General features: G+C 38.2%; 1 protein-coding gene across 1 annotated transcript in view; it reads right to left on the reverse strand.

Moving 5' to 3' along the window:
* The window catches only part of THADA (Thyroid adenoma-associated protein homolog), a 139,928-nt gene that overhangs the window by 44,429 nt on the left and 80,269 nt on the right, over positions 1–15,230 (reverse strand). The window contains exons 15-17 of the mRNA XM_067155258.2: positions 11,113–11,249; positions 3,023–3,191; positions 1,434–1,731 (exon numbers count right to left, since the gene is read on the reverse strand). Of these exons, the coding sequence (XP_067011359.2) occupies positions 1,434–1,731; positions 3,023–3,191; positions 11,113–11,249 (604 nt within the window). The remainder of the gene's footprint in view (positions 1–1,433; positions 1,732–3,022; positions 3,192–11,112; positions 11,250–15,230) is intronic.

Here is a 15,230-nt window from a genome sequence, read left to right on the forward strand (position 1 = left end):
AGATATATTTTGTTCAAGCTGAGCTTGGGAACTAACAGAAATGTTTCATCCCAAAGTATTTGATGTACAGCGTGATAGAATTTGGAAGCTTTCTGTATTCTGTTGCTAATTCTTGATGTATGGTATTGTCTGATGAGAGAACACTACCTAAATACTGGAAATTGTCTACAATATCCATCTCCTCATCTCCAATTCTTAGATGAACAGTTGGAGAGTTTCTACTCATCACCAAGCCAAACTGTCTTTGTTTTGCTGATTTTGAGACCTAAGGTTGTAAAAGCTTCATGCCAGAGATCTAGTCTAGTTTGTACTTCCGCTTCTGACTCACCCCATACCATTACATCATCAGCAAAAACCAGGGCATTAGTTGTTGGATCCTTTCTTTTCTTTTTCTATTATAAACAAATTGTACAAATTAAGCCAGAGATGCACATTTCATGAAAATACTGAGTAAGCTCATAAAAGTAATGCACTTCTGTTTTGATGTTATACGCTTCACACTTTCACTTCACAGACCTTGGAGACGATCTCAGGGACCTCTGTTCGCATCTTCAAAAGCGTTTATTGCCACCTCTTGCACCAATGATGGCATTCAACCATTCAGGCATGCGGTAATGTCCCGTTGAGGAATCATCTCCCATTCTTCCGTACGTCTTGTAGGGTCTCTGGATAGTGCTGACGGGCTCTTCTCCACAGCTGGTCCCAAACATGCTCTACGGGATTCAAATCAGGGCTTCAAGCAGGCCAAGCCATAGCACAAATCCCTGTTTCATCCAAGAACTCTTGCACAAAGTTTAGGATTATTGAAGATGCACAGTACATTGGAAATCATGCAGAAGGAAGGAGATCCAATGTCAGATAAAGTTGTACTCACAACTGGCAAACAAACAAAACGCAACTTCAAAAAACGAATGGTAAACGCATGCTGAGCATTCTGCACACATGTCCCTATACAGCTAATACCAACAGCATACTGATTAGAACTCATAGGTGAACCTAGCTGATCACAAATATCAAGGGAAGGTAAACAAACTGAATGACAATTCTGATCACCTGGCTGCATGTGAAGATTATTATGCATTTCTTAAAACAATTTATATTTTATTCAGTTTTAGAGTACATCATTATGTAGGATTAATTTCTTATAAATTAAACACAAATTTAAGCAGTTTCCTTTTTTACTCTTTTTTTTTAAGTTCTGTAAAAAATTAGGGTTGTTGGATTATTTACGATATACATTATTCATTGAGGGATGAGGAACAAGTTAAAGTGCAAAAATACTGCGATCGTGCACAATTACCTGAGATTTAAAAGCCTCAATACTGCATTGTACATGACTAGAATATCGCATGACCACCATGTTTACTGGGTGACAAAGGAGGAGAAGATGAAAAGAATGGAAGAGACAAGAGGAGGCTAATGGGGTTAGTCACCTGAAGTTCTGTGGTGACCAAGGCCTGCACCATGAAAGGCACCCCTGCACTCCTCCTGGTAGCACAGAGCTTGGTCCCGGTGCCTGCTGTAATAGCATCCATCAACTGCTGGAGCCATTGCGCTGGTAGCTGATGTAGCACTCCATCGGGATGTCTCCAAAGTCTCGTACACAAGCTGCAGAACCCAATGTAGGCTTGTTCAAAGGCTCCTCGATGTTTAGTTTCAGCCAATAACGTAGTGAAGTGATCTCCAATCAGTAGCAATTGTTCTTCTGTGACAAGACCCTCTTCATCAGGTCTGAGAACACAAAATTAAATAAATATTTATTTATCTATTTATTTATTTATTTATTTATTTATTTATTTATTATTTATTTATTTATTTATTTATTTATTTATTTATTTATTTATTTATTTATTTATCTATCTATTTATCTATTTATTTATCTATTTATTTATTTATCTACCTATCTATTTATTTATTTATTTATTTATGACACATGCTGTAACAGAGTTGCACTCCAATTACAACAGATATTACAAAATATAGTACAATAATATATATTGCAAAACAGAAAAAGATCACGAAAAATTAATAACAGATTTTGAAAAATTATAATAATTAGAATAAACAAATTTAGAAGAAAAAATTACAAAAACAACAATAGATCAGGATTAGATAGTGCTGCAATTACTGGCTCCAGATTACATAAGTAGGAAGAACGAACACTATATGTGCAGGCAAACACATATGCGAACTGGTCAGGTGCATAACTAACAGTGTAAAAAAAAAAAAAATATCTCAAAGTTTATAGACAATTGAATTCCATTGTATTATTGACAAAGAGATAGTGTAATGAATTCTATTTTCATTTTATGAGATGCTATTTGTTAAGATTGTTTAAGTATATTCACTAAAGAAAATCACTAGACATTTTTTGAAGTCTGTTAGGGACATTGAGAGATCTATGTCGTGGTTTTCGAACAAGTCATTAAACGTACGACACAACCTTAATAATGGCGAATTTTTATGAATTAATATGTTGGATAAGGGGTTGTAAAAGTACGTCCGGTTACACAAGTTAGATTTGCTTACGTTAAAATACGTAGACTTTTACGACCACTAAATGACATTATAATAATTATTTGGGGATATTAGGTCTGTAATATTAATTATCAGCTGATGCATTTCGATCCTGCGACCAGGATCATCTTCAGAGCAGTAACAAAGCATAATGGCAACTGTCACTCCATAGTAACCAGACTCAAAGATAGAGAGACCCTGTTAGAAATATAATTCATTTCAGGGCCTCCAGAGTCATGGAGAAAGATGTTGATGAGTTGACTATGGAGGGTAGCCATGATCTACTCAGTATATAGCCGTCACCTTTGTTAAAATTATTCTTTTAATTAAAAAACTCCAATCTTCTAAAATTGAAATGTATTGAGCATTGTTGCATTTAAAATAGGTATGGAAATATCTTTCTTTTATTCCTTATGATGTTTTGAAAATAAAAATAGATTTGTATGTATGTTTTAGTAATTCTACATAGTCCAAATCAAGACAGAATTTCTCATGAAATACTAACTTGGTCAACACTGGTGCCCGCTCTGAGATTTCTCCTAGGAAGAGAGAGACTTCCTTGACCGTCCTCCAGGAGCAGAGTAGTAACATCTGAGCCGTTACGTTCATGACACTAGGAGGCTCTTCACAAGTTGTTTTCTGTTCAACCTGAATATGCTCCAGTTGCTCCACACCTATAAATGACAAGATATCTGCAGTAAGGTCGTCACAAACATTAAAAGGAGAGAAATATCCACATACTCACATTAAGACAAAAGAGCTAAAATTACGACCGCCCTTGGGACTTGAATTTAATCCCCTGTGGTACAGATTTTGTTAGGATGCCTAACATCCGAGAGAAACACACTCAGTTCTTTGAACTAATGGAAAGGAACATACACGTGTCATATCAAGTCATGTATAGGGCTCAGAAGTTGAGGAAAATTCCTTTTTTCTCAAATGTCAGAAGTTAAGGCCCAACATAATAATATATGTTCATTCTGGACCATTGTAGGCCAGAAAATTGTGGGTTTTATTGGTCCTTTCTTGCTTTTTCTCTGCATTTTTGATTTATTGGTTCTTTTTACTTGTTTTTTTTTAGGTCTTAAAGGCATTTTTTGTAACTTAACCTTCTTTAGATTACATTTTTACTGCAATTCTCAATTCAAATCACCATTAGTTCATCTATTATCTCTTAAACATCTTTTCTCTAGTAAATACATATATTTAAGCCACATCTGAAAACAGAGAAATTAAAATGAAAATGATTTTAAATTAAACGAAAAAATTAAACTAGTGCTCGAAAGAAACCAGGGGTATCAAATTATGTGCAAGATGAGTGAAATAATGAAAGAAGAAAATTTTGATGTGAGTGTTTTTGAAAAGGAAAATGTCGCTTTAAGTACAAACCCTTAACATCCGTTGGTGTGGAGAGAAGTTTCTTGATGTTTGTAACGTGCTGTCTGAAAATTGACGATCCTTTACACCTAAGAACCTGGAGATAACTATTGTGATATACTGCAAAGCCAACTGAGGTAAGGTTTCCGAATTGCAATTTCTGTAACCCTAGCGTGGTTAAGCCAAATATGATTCCAGTTATACTAATTTCAATTTCTTTCTCCAGGATGCCCATTGCGGGTGCACTGAATTCATTCTAGGTGGAAAAAAATATTACATTCTAAATTATGCAAGAACTTATTTAACAAACATGGAAATCCTTTCTTTAAATTACCATCTTTGCTCGCATACATCTCGTACTTTTTGGACAAAAAATAAATGTGAAAATGTTTGGTGTGTGATATATGCGGGGATTTGTGTGCAAAAGATCATATTCCCGAAAAAAAAAAAAAAAAACATGAAATTTGCATCAGGCTATTGAAACAAGACAACTGGCATACTTACCTTATTCACGGTCACTGCCTTCAGTCTCTGAGCTATTCTCACGTGCATCATTCTGGTCACCATTCCATACTGCATCATCCTGACTTCCATCCTACGCATTTGCGATGCTAGTCTGCAAGAAACTCTTCACAATAACGTCTGTCGACAACATAACTCGTGCCTGCGTAACCCAATCACACACGAGTTCAATTGATGGCCTCTTTATTTTGCCTCCTGGCGTCAGCTCATGCTCCCCTCCTACCATCCATTTGGCGTACAATTTACGTATGCTGTCCTTGAAGGGCTTGATGATGGAAACATGTAAGGCCTGAAGACAATGTGTGAGTCCACCAGGAATTACAACAATATCAGTTTTAATTTCCTGAAGACGTTTTTTCGTCTCTTCCACCAAGTCTCCGCATTGCTGGGCGTCGAAGCAGTGCCCCTGGCCGTGCTCCCCACACCGTACGGACCCAGTCCTAGACAAGAGCTGTATCCATCCATTCTTTTTCTTGAACCCATACATGAATGTCTTTGGGAAACTTTGCTTTATGCACTGTGAGCCATGTATTTGATATCCTCTCCCCTCTTATACTATTTATTGTGCCTGTTTTAATGTTTTTCAATTTTGGTGCATTATTGTGTTTATCGCCTGTTGCTGTCCCTTTGGGCAAATGATAATAATAATAAATTATTCCCTAAAGATGGTCCCAGGGTAAAGGAAGTATTTCCGCCCTGGGAACGGCCCGGCCTGTGCTGCCTCCCCTCTGCCTTCTCTCCCGTACCCCTGCGGATGCGCCTAGCTCTTTTACGCAGACTCACCGTGTCGCTTCGCGTCACGTGGTCTCGCGTCACGGCTACTCTTGGCGAGGCCGTGCGGCCTGGCTGGGAGTAAGTGTCATTCTTGCCTCGCTCTCTCACTTGAGCATCTCACGCACCGCCTTCGAACCCCGGACCGCTAGGGGGTATGGGAGGTAAGCACCCTGAACTTGCTTAACCAATGCAGACTACGGGAGGACATTATTTGATTGTAAACCACTGAATAGGCGCTAGAGTTGTTTCAAGTTGTTATAAAAGCAGAGTTGCCTCTAAATCGTAAAGTATGTGTGAACCTCTTGGGATCGTTTATTGCAGTCTTACTGCAACTTAACTTATTGGGCGCTTGTGCCCTTAGTGGTTGAAAGTATATATATGTATATGGTATCATGGTATGTCATGTTAAGGGAAAATTGCGCTCCTCCTTGAGCCACCTGAGGTGGCGCTTTATCAATAAGTCTTATCCAGAATTACCTTTTACACTGTTTTTTGGTGATGAACTGTGAACAGGGGCTGGATCCCTGTAAATTACAATAGGGCACGTGTCGGAGGAACCTGAGTGATGTTGGTGTTTAAATACTTTAATTCTTTTTACCTTTTCTTAGTGTTTACCTATTTGTTTAATAAACTTTGTTAACCTGATTTCCTCGGCTATCTGTGTTCTTGCCCTCTGGGTGGTACTATATTCTCGTAAGGTCCAGATCCTATGGAGGCCGCACCTTCTGTAGGTTTCGCCAGTGATAATTCACGGTACACACTGTTTTTCTTCTGATAATAACATAGCGATGAAAATCTACGATTTTGTCGCTGAAATCGCTTGGCATTCTCTGGCAGAGATGTTCGCCTTCACAGACACAATCCCTTTCGTGTCATGAATCCACGGATCCAACCCTGGCTCACTTTCAGATCTGAACAGGTGATTCCTTCCTTAATCGCTAGTTGGCGCGCTTTGAAATGCAGCATCTTGTGCGAGATACTAAAGAACTTTTTAACGTAATGAAGCAACTCGCCTTCCAGCTCAGGAAACTTACAAGTTTTTGGTCCTCTGAATACCTTAGTGTTTGGTTGGTGGTTTCTAGCGTGGCTTTCTATTAACGCCAGTAGCAAACAATAAACTCAGTCACACCAAATTCTTGACCGGCAGCTCTGTTACTATATTCTTCACCGAACTCGATAGCTGCAGTCGCTTAAGTGCGGCCAGTATCCAGTATTCGGGAGATAGTAGGTTCGAACCCCCCTGTCGGCAGCCCTGAAAATGGTTTTCCATGGTTTCCCATTTTCACACCAGGCAAATGCTGGGGCTGTACGTTAATTAAGGCCACGGCCGCTTCCTTCCCACTCCTGACCCTTCCCTGCTCCATCGTCGCCATAAGACCTATCTGTGTCGGTGCGACGTAAAGCAAAAAAAAAAAAAAAAAAACCTATGTTCTTCAGCATATTTTATCACTTTGAGTTTAAACCAAACCGTATAACTCCCATGTTTCTCCACAACTTAAAGATCGACCTACACAAGAAAACTTAACTGAGAAACAACAATGAAATGTGAAGAGAGAATACTGGTACTTGTTGACAATATAACAAATGGACGATACCTACTACCATGATCACTTGACTGCCTGGACAGGGATTCACTCCCAGTTCACGTGATCTGCTCTGCCGGACAAGTAGCAATAAGCATACTGACAAAGATCAATCAATCAATACTTATCTGCATTTAGGGCAGTCGGCCAGGTGGCAGATTCCCTACCTGTTGTTTTCCTAGCCTTTTCTTAGACGAAAGAATGAGAGAGATGGTTGAGCGTAACTGACTACCTAGGAATGCGACCTTGCGGCGGGGGTTTGCGAGTTAGGTATTTTCTTTTACAACTAGCCTCAACCGTTCTGCACGTAGAAAGAAATGCAGCTTCTTCTTGTAATGTCATGCATAAAGTGCCATAACAGCAATTAGTAAAGTCCCGATATTTAATGTAGGCATATCCACAGAATACCCAAACTTTATTTCGCGAATGTACCATATGTCTTTATGACAACATTAGAAGTTAATGCAAGGTATGTGCGGGATTTTTTTCCTGAAATTTCAAATGTAAAAAATGCGGTGCGAGATATATGCGGTGGCGAGTTATATGCAAGTAAACACAGTATATTGATCTAAGAATATATAATGTCTGAAAGAAGTACTGTATTTCACTCAAATATTTTTGCACTGTATGTTGCATACCACCAGAGTTTTGCAGTTTTAAACATTATGTTCTTTCATTAAATATGTCATTAAATCTAAAATTGTGTGTCACCTGTGGTGGCACAGCCAAAATTTAAAATTATCAATATAGGAATATATTAATGTGTTGTTTTTCCCATTTTATTTTTCTGGACTGGTCAAGAAATTATTTATCTATTACTGTATGTGGAACTGTACATGAACATTGCAAGAATTATGTTCAAAGAGATCTTGGTATTTAAATTTCATGTAGTTGTGGTTGTACCAATGGCTTATTGTAAATGATGTGTTTGAAGAAGAAAAATATTTTGAATCAATGAACTCTTTGAAAACAGCATTATGTTGGAAGGAACCTTTGTATTATTGTATAATAGTATGTTCATTTTGATACTTAACTTTTGTGGCAGTATGTATTGACACGTGGAGGTAATAGGTGATGCAATTCTAATTACATCAACAATCTTCTAGAATTTACGGGATGGTAATCGAGGTGTATTTTAATTGGTCGGAATAACGACCTTTCCCATTGGCGAATACGGAGATCTGGGGAAATTCTGTGTTTCTTGTATTGATTGTTTTCCTGTATTGATAATTTTAAATTTTGGCTGTGCCACCACAGGTGACATTATGAATGAATTTAGACCACAGTTTTACATCCCTTTTGCCAGCTTTTGGGTCCTTTTTTGGATGTACTTAATTCTTTTTTTTTTAAGGTAATTTATAGGTCTTCAACTTCCGAACCCTAGTCATGTATAAAGGGATAAGAACATGAGGAGGAATACATTGGAGGATAAAGGCAATGAGAGGTCAGTGCGGGAAGACAGAGCAACAAGAGGAGGAGACGAGAACAAATACGAAAACACAAAAGTACAATCTCCTCATCATAAACTGCCTTCTTATGTCTCTTACATTCCCCATTTTTCCAGCTTTTCTCTTATCCTATCCCTCCGGTCGTAGCTGTGTTGAAACACCGGATCCCGTGAGATCTCCGAAGTTAAGCAACATTGGACCTGTTCAAGATTTGGATGGGTTGCCGCACGCTGTTGGTGGGGGTGTAAGGGAATGGAGAAGCGGAAAGGAACTGGCCATCCTACCGTACGTAAACTCCGGCCCAGGCACACCTCTGCGGAGGTTCGGACCTGCCTTCGGGCAGAATACACCCTTACCTTACCACATCACGACCAAAGATCTGTCAAGACGGCCCCTTAAGTGCAGTGCACCCTCCTGATGAAACTAAGAATCAGAAATGAACTCGTTGGGGGCTCAGAAGACCTGGGATAGATGAGGAGAGAATCCATCTATTTGAAGTTGTGGATATTGTCCTCTTCTTGCTCTCTCTTCTGACAGCGATTGAGTTTGCAATTTTATGCGTTTCTTTTACTGTTCATATGTCTCTATACATGACTTGATTTGACACCTTTTTGGTCCTTTTCATTGCTTAGATTTACAACTAATGTTCTTGTAGGGAACAACTTGAAAGAAAAAAAAAGATGCAAGAATGAAATATTTTTAAAAAATTTAAAAAACCCACATAAATACCTCAAAGTCCAAGAACAAAAGATTGAAACAGTAAAATAATTAAAATATATCGGGGAATGGATTAGTTGGAATGCTGTGGAATGCAAAGCAATGGAATCCAGGAAAAGTAAATCTGAACTGGCCTTCCAACTAACAACAGATACATACAACAAGAAATCACTTTCATGGGTGTCCCAAATTAAACATTATCAAACAGTGATTAAATCAGAAGTACTATACGCAGCAGATCTACTTAACATGAATTTAAAAGGCCTGATGGAGAAACTTGAGCTAAAAGAAAGGAACATTTTAAGAAAGATCATAGGACCAAAATTTCAGATAATATGATAATACACACCAAGAATGAAACGGACTACAAGAAAATTGAAAAACTCTCAGATTCTATGCGAAAAAGGAGGATAAATTTTTACAGTCATCTTCTCAGAATGAACTCTTTAATAGTTTAACCATATCGCGAGACGAGAACTCGCAACACGCCCTTCCACATAAGACAAGGGTGAACAGAGCGATCGATCCGAGACCTCCAGGGTAAAGATCCCAAAACTTTACAGGGTTTTCAATCTCATATATTATAAGGGAAGCTAATGTAACTGAACACAAAATTAGAGTGAAGTAATACAGTGATTTCAGTGATAGTGAAAAAAAAAAAAAAATTACTATAATAACAATAATAATAATATTAATTGATGAGTCGTCCATAAATTCATTTGAGTGTAGTGGAGACAGCTTCCAATGCTGAGGAAAGTTAATGCAATGTGTGTGTTTACTAACTAAACAGTTATGATAACATGTTATTGCTTGGAAAATTTTAAAAGGGCTCCAATCAGGGAAGAATTCTTGAAAATACACTGACTGTGGTCACATACACAGTTCTAGAACCAAGCAGGGTGACGTCAGCAAGAAAGAACATATTTTCAGAACACATTAGAAGATAGGAACATGTGTACCAAGACTTGGAACTTGCACCAGGTCTGCTTGGACCAAACCAATGAGAGCTTAGCAAACTAGTCACGTGAGTGAATTGTGTCACCCTTCGGGAAGACAAGGGAATTGTTCTGGAACATTGAGGAGGAGAATAAAACTAGTCAGCAGTGATGCTGCGGGAGCTAGTGAGTAAAAGGCTAGAGTAGAAAGAGCGAGTAAGAGTTCCTGACGTCGGCCAGTAGGCTCACAGGGTAGAGCACTAGGACAGTACGTTGAAAGCTCATGAAGAGTCATTAAAGTGATTGTGGCCTCAGTCCACGTGTGTGATGAGTATCATTACAGTTGAAAGTCTGAGTATAGCACTCTAGACTTTAATTTGGGAATTTTACCATCAAGGCAGTACGGTAAGACTTCAGTGGGAGAATTTGCCCGTGAGTGATCTCGTCGGCCGTGTTTGAGTCCCGAGCACAGCAGAGAAGAATCCAGGAGCCCACCAGTGAGAGTCAAGAGAAAAGAAAGAAGCCTTCAACATCCGAGCTAAGTATCTAATGTTTAAGAGATTCCTAAAAACTTCAGGAAACTTCAGGTGTTGTACAGTGAAATATTAATATACGTGCTTTTAAGCTTTTCAAAGACTAAAGAACTGCTAATTAATGATAGTTTGAAAGGTGAACATCTGTAAAAATATTTAAGAAGCTAAAAGAACTGTAAGGTGTTAATATGTGAATGGCAAATCCTAGCTTTGTTATTAATAAATTAGAGTAAGTTTTAAATGGTGTCAGAGTGTTGATTCAAACTGAGGTCAATCAGATATTCGAACCCAAGTACCCAGCCTGTTCACTCCCTAGGATATGACAACCAAACAAATCTTTGACTTCTTCCATAACTGCAAAACAAAATCCAACTGGTTTAAAGAAAATGAAAAAGACCTACTATAATTAAAAATGACAGAAATTCACTATTCGATCGAACATCTAAACTATTAACTAAAGATGAAAATATAATGTTCAAAGACAAATCTACATTAAAAGTCAAATCTCGGAAGATGAGAGGAAACGAAGATCAGAAAGAATGAAGAAATAATGAGCACTAAGTGAAGAACAACACACAGAAAAATGATTGATTCAACGTTCCCCAAAAAGGGGTGAAATGAAAGAAGAGGAAAAAGAAGAAATATAAAGTAAGAACGAATCTCTCCAATGGAACTCTATAAAAAGGGAAGGTCTTGAGACACCAACCTGGCTGCATATCCATAGGCAGGTGTCCTTCAGGCGAAGAGCTGTTCACTACAGCCGCTACTGTGTTGTTCAACTCGAAACACAAGGAAATTAGCTCGCTGACCAGACGTCTCCAGTTAGCATTGCCAGACAGAGAACTGCAACAAGAACAACACATATTACAGTTAAGCGACCAAAAATCATGTTTTGCCCCTTAAATTAATAATTAACACTATACTGTGATGTGATGGTCCTTCTATTTCAATATGATATGAAGACAGGATGACAACAGTAACAAACACTCGCTTCTTGGGCACTTTTTTAACACATTCAGGTATACGTAGCCCGCAATAGGCTTGGACAAGGCAATAAAAATTGGGAAAAAACCATGAACGCCATTAGGTTGTTATAAAAGATTCTATGAAGTTTTAGTTATGGTTATACATTGTTAGATGGCAGTACAATTGCCTCAGTTAAAGATCTGTGATACTTTCCAAGCAGTTCCATCTTAGAAGATTATCTCTGACATGGCTGCGCAAAGGGGAGATGTGCTAGACAGAAGTGTAATTTTTGACATTTTATGTGATGACAGAGGTTTGTCATTAAAAGTAACATGTTTTACCCTATCTTTGCAACAAAAATACACATAAATCCCCTGGTCAACTTCTTTCTTTTAGTGGAAATATGACCATTATTTTTAAAATCAGGAAAATAACCTCTGCAAGCTGTCTTTTAACATTTATAAACCAAACTGATGTAGAAAGTCAACCCCATCTAATATAGAAACAAGTTCCCAAGTAACTATAATGGATGCACAGAAAAACTTCAATATTCCTAGACCCGAGTGATTGGTACAGATTTCAAAGTCCAGACCAGAATGTACAGTCGAACCTCAATTACTTGAATTTCCAATATCTCAAAGTAACTACAATTTCCCGGCCGTATGTCCTATTTTTCACATGTATTTATTTCCCTATTACTAGAAATTCTTGATTTCTCAAAGCAAACATTTCCTTCCTCGAAGCAAAAAATACTCTAACTTGAATTTTGTACATCAACTGTGCAATATAGCATTTGTGATTTGTGAGGAACAGTTAGCAAGAAAAGAAAGGGTTACATTTATGCTGGGAGCTAATATGACAAGAGCCGAATTACTGAAACTTCTACCAATCGGAAAATCAGTGAAGTCTCACTGTTTCTCGGGTGTGAATTCATTACTGGTCACATACAAAAGCAACCCCAGAAGTCATGGACGACAAACTCCATTTACAAATCCTGGCTTGTGGTATTGACAAGAAATTTCAACATGAAGGGAGGAAGATCCTCCTTTTTGTAGACAAGTGTCCTGTTCATCCCAAGGTGCTTGTTCAGGAGCTAAAGGTCTTTTTGCCACCAAACTTAAATATCCAAACTACACACCATGGACCAAGGGGTGATTAAAAGTTTGAAGCCTTTCCATAGGAACAGGGCTATTCAGAGAATTCTGAAAGAAACTGAATCCGAGGAGTCATTAACAGACATTAACCTACTACAGTCGATCGTGTAAATCGAGAGCTGATGTGAAGCAGGAAACAATTGTAGACTGCTTCCGCAAAGCAGAATTTTTGAAAGGTGACTCTCAGGAGCTTCAGAACATGAAGAGGAAGAAATCACTCTTGTTCCTGTAGAATGGGTGGTGTATCAGCAGCACGTTAACTGTGAAGCTGATTTTGAGGCTTACATAAATGTGGACTCTGACGTTGTAGTGGCCGAGCCTCCTATAGATACTGTCAATGCTGCTGCCGAGCAAGAAGAATAAGAATAAGATGATTCCCAACAAGAAGAGTTATACCGGCAGCAGACCAGGCATTAAATGCAATGGCTATTGTTCGAACCTACATACAGAATCAGTCAAATGTAAATGACAGTGTTTTCACAGCAATAAATGTTGTTGAAAGGTATGTGGAAGAAAAGAAGTTTAACAGTAAAAAAACAGAAGAGACTAACAGATTTTTTTCCGAAGGTGTTAACGGAGGTATTGTTTCTTGTTTTACTACCGTATGTACTGGATCCTGTCTTCTAAAAAGTTACTATCATACGGATTATAACTAAAGTGATGCCATAAATAGAGTTAGTTTGTATATGTTTAAATACTGTTCAAAATAATATATTCAGTACAAGCCCATCGATTCAATTATGTGCTATACATGCTCAAAAACAGTATTCTTTAAATCTCAAAATGTTGATAAATCGAAATAAAATTTAGCTCCCTAGGTGATAACAGATCTTGAGGTTCCACTGTATTAACGAGATTGAATGAAGAAAGGCAAAAATCACGGGTCACATTTTTGACATGATGGCTTGCTCTGAAATATCTCAAAGGAAAAGTGTTAGCAAGAGGGGAAAAGGATGACCAAGGGAGTTCTATTTCAAAATCTTGGCACCGGAATAATCTACGGCTCTTACAGTTAAGGTGAACTGTTCTAGACAGAAATCTGTAGTTGTAGCGACAAGGCTTCGCCTTTAGATAATGAATGAATGAATGAATGAACGAACGAATATTGTAACACTAGCTCTGATGGGAGCAGTTTTTATTTTATGATAAGAAGCCTTGTAAGATTTCTTTGTATATGACGTTAGCTGTTTTCCTTCTGAAATATGTACCATATATACTCACCTATAACACCCCCTTTAATTTTTTACTATTATCAGATAAAATAATCAGAAAAAAGGAATCTGGAAAAAAGAATAATCGCAAAAAAATCTTTGAAGAGCCCAGGCAGCAAATGGAACATATCAGTTAATGGGAAAACCCATGCTTCTGTATCAACCATGCAATGGGTTTGGCCTTGCCTACTCTCTTCCCCTACCATAAATATCTCAATGCCCTTCAAGTTTTTGAGCTCCACGCCCTGCGTGACTGCATGTAGTGCCTAATTACGAATCATCCAGTACATAAGCAGGAGTGAAAATGAGCAAGAAAACAAGTTTTACAGCATCCTTCAAGCTGAACGTGTTAGAATATGCAGCAGGAACTGGAAGTGAGAGCGGCGAGTCGTAAACATGAACTGCAGCCGTGTATAATTTGTTATTGGCTTAACCAGAGAGACAAACTACTGGAAACAAAGAAAACATCTAATTACTTCTGTGGTGTGAAGGAAGGAAAATATGAAAATGTGGACATAAAAGTCTGTATTAAAACCAAATATTTTGTATTTCAGTCAGCTGACGCACAACGACACTTCAACGTTGCGCAGCCTTGAACTCCGCGATGCTTACTCATGTGACCAGTCAGCTGTGCTAATGCCAGAGGGGGGCTGATACAAAACTGTTTAGTGTGCTAATATAACCTTTTGAGTGATTAAAATATAGATTGAATGACTATTTTAGCCAAGGTGGAAGCCATACGTGATTTTAAAAAAAAACCTATTTTGTGTGTTGTTTCTTTTCCTGCTTTTAAACTATGCCATGTGAAATTTTCACATATCATATCCTCCCTGTTTTTTATGTAGAAAATTGGGGGGGGAATGCAGGTGTTATAGGCGACTAAATATGGTACGTAGCCCAGTGCTTTGTATTTTGCAAGGCCATTCTGGCCACCAGCTTGTTAGCTGGCTCCTTTCTCCCCATGCCATATTTAAATCAATCTTGTGCTTTAACTAAAACAGCAATCACTCCTGCACCATTCGTGCAAATTATACTGTATATTGTAAACAGGTGCTTTTTATCTTGATAAGATTATCACAATGAATACCATATTTGCTCGCATATAATTCACCACAGCATATAACTCACACCCCATTTTTAACATTTGAAATTGCACGGGAAAAAATCCTCGTATAAAACTTGCATTAATTTCTGACATTGTCATAAAGACATACAGTACATACATGAAATAAAGTGTGGCTATTCCATGGACATGCCTACATTATATATCGAGACTGTACCAACTGCTGTTACGGTGCTTTGTACATGACAGTACAAGAAGAAGCTGCATTTCTTTCTACATGCAGAACGGTTGAGGCTAGCTGCTGTAACAAAAATACCTAACTCGCGAACCCCCGCCCCAAGGCCCCATTCCTAGCTAGTCAGTCACACTCGGCCATCCCTGTCACTCTTCTGTCTTTGTCAATATGCTTATCGCTACCTGTCCGGCAGAG

The sequence above is a fragment of the Anabrus simplex genome, chromosome 11 (genome assembly GCF_040414725.1).
Source record: "Anabrus simplex isolate iqAnaSimp1 chromosome 11, ASM4041472v1, whole genome shotgun sequence".
NCBI lineage: Eukaryota > Metazoa > Arthropoda > Insecta > Orthoptera > Tettigoniidae > Anabrus > Anabrus simplex.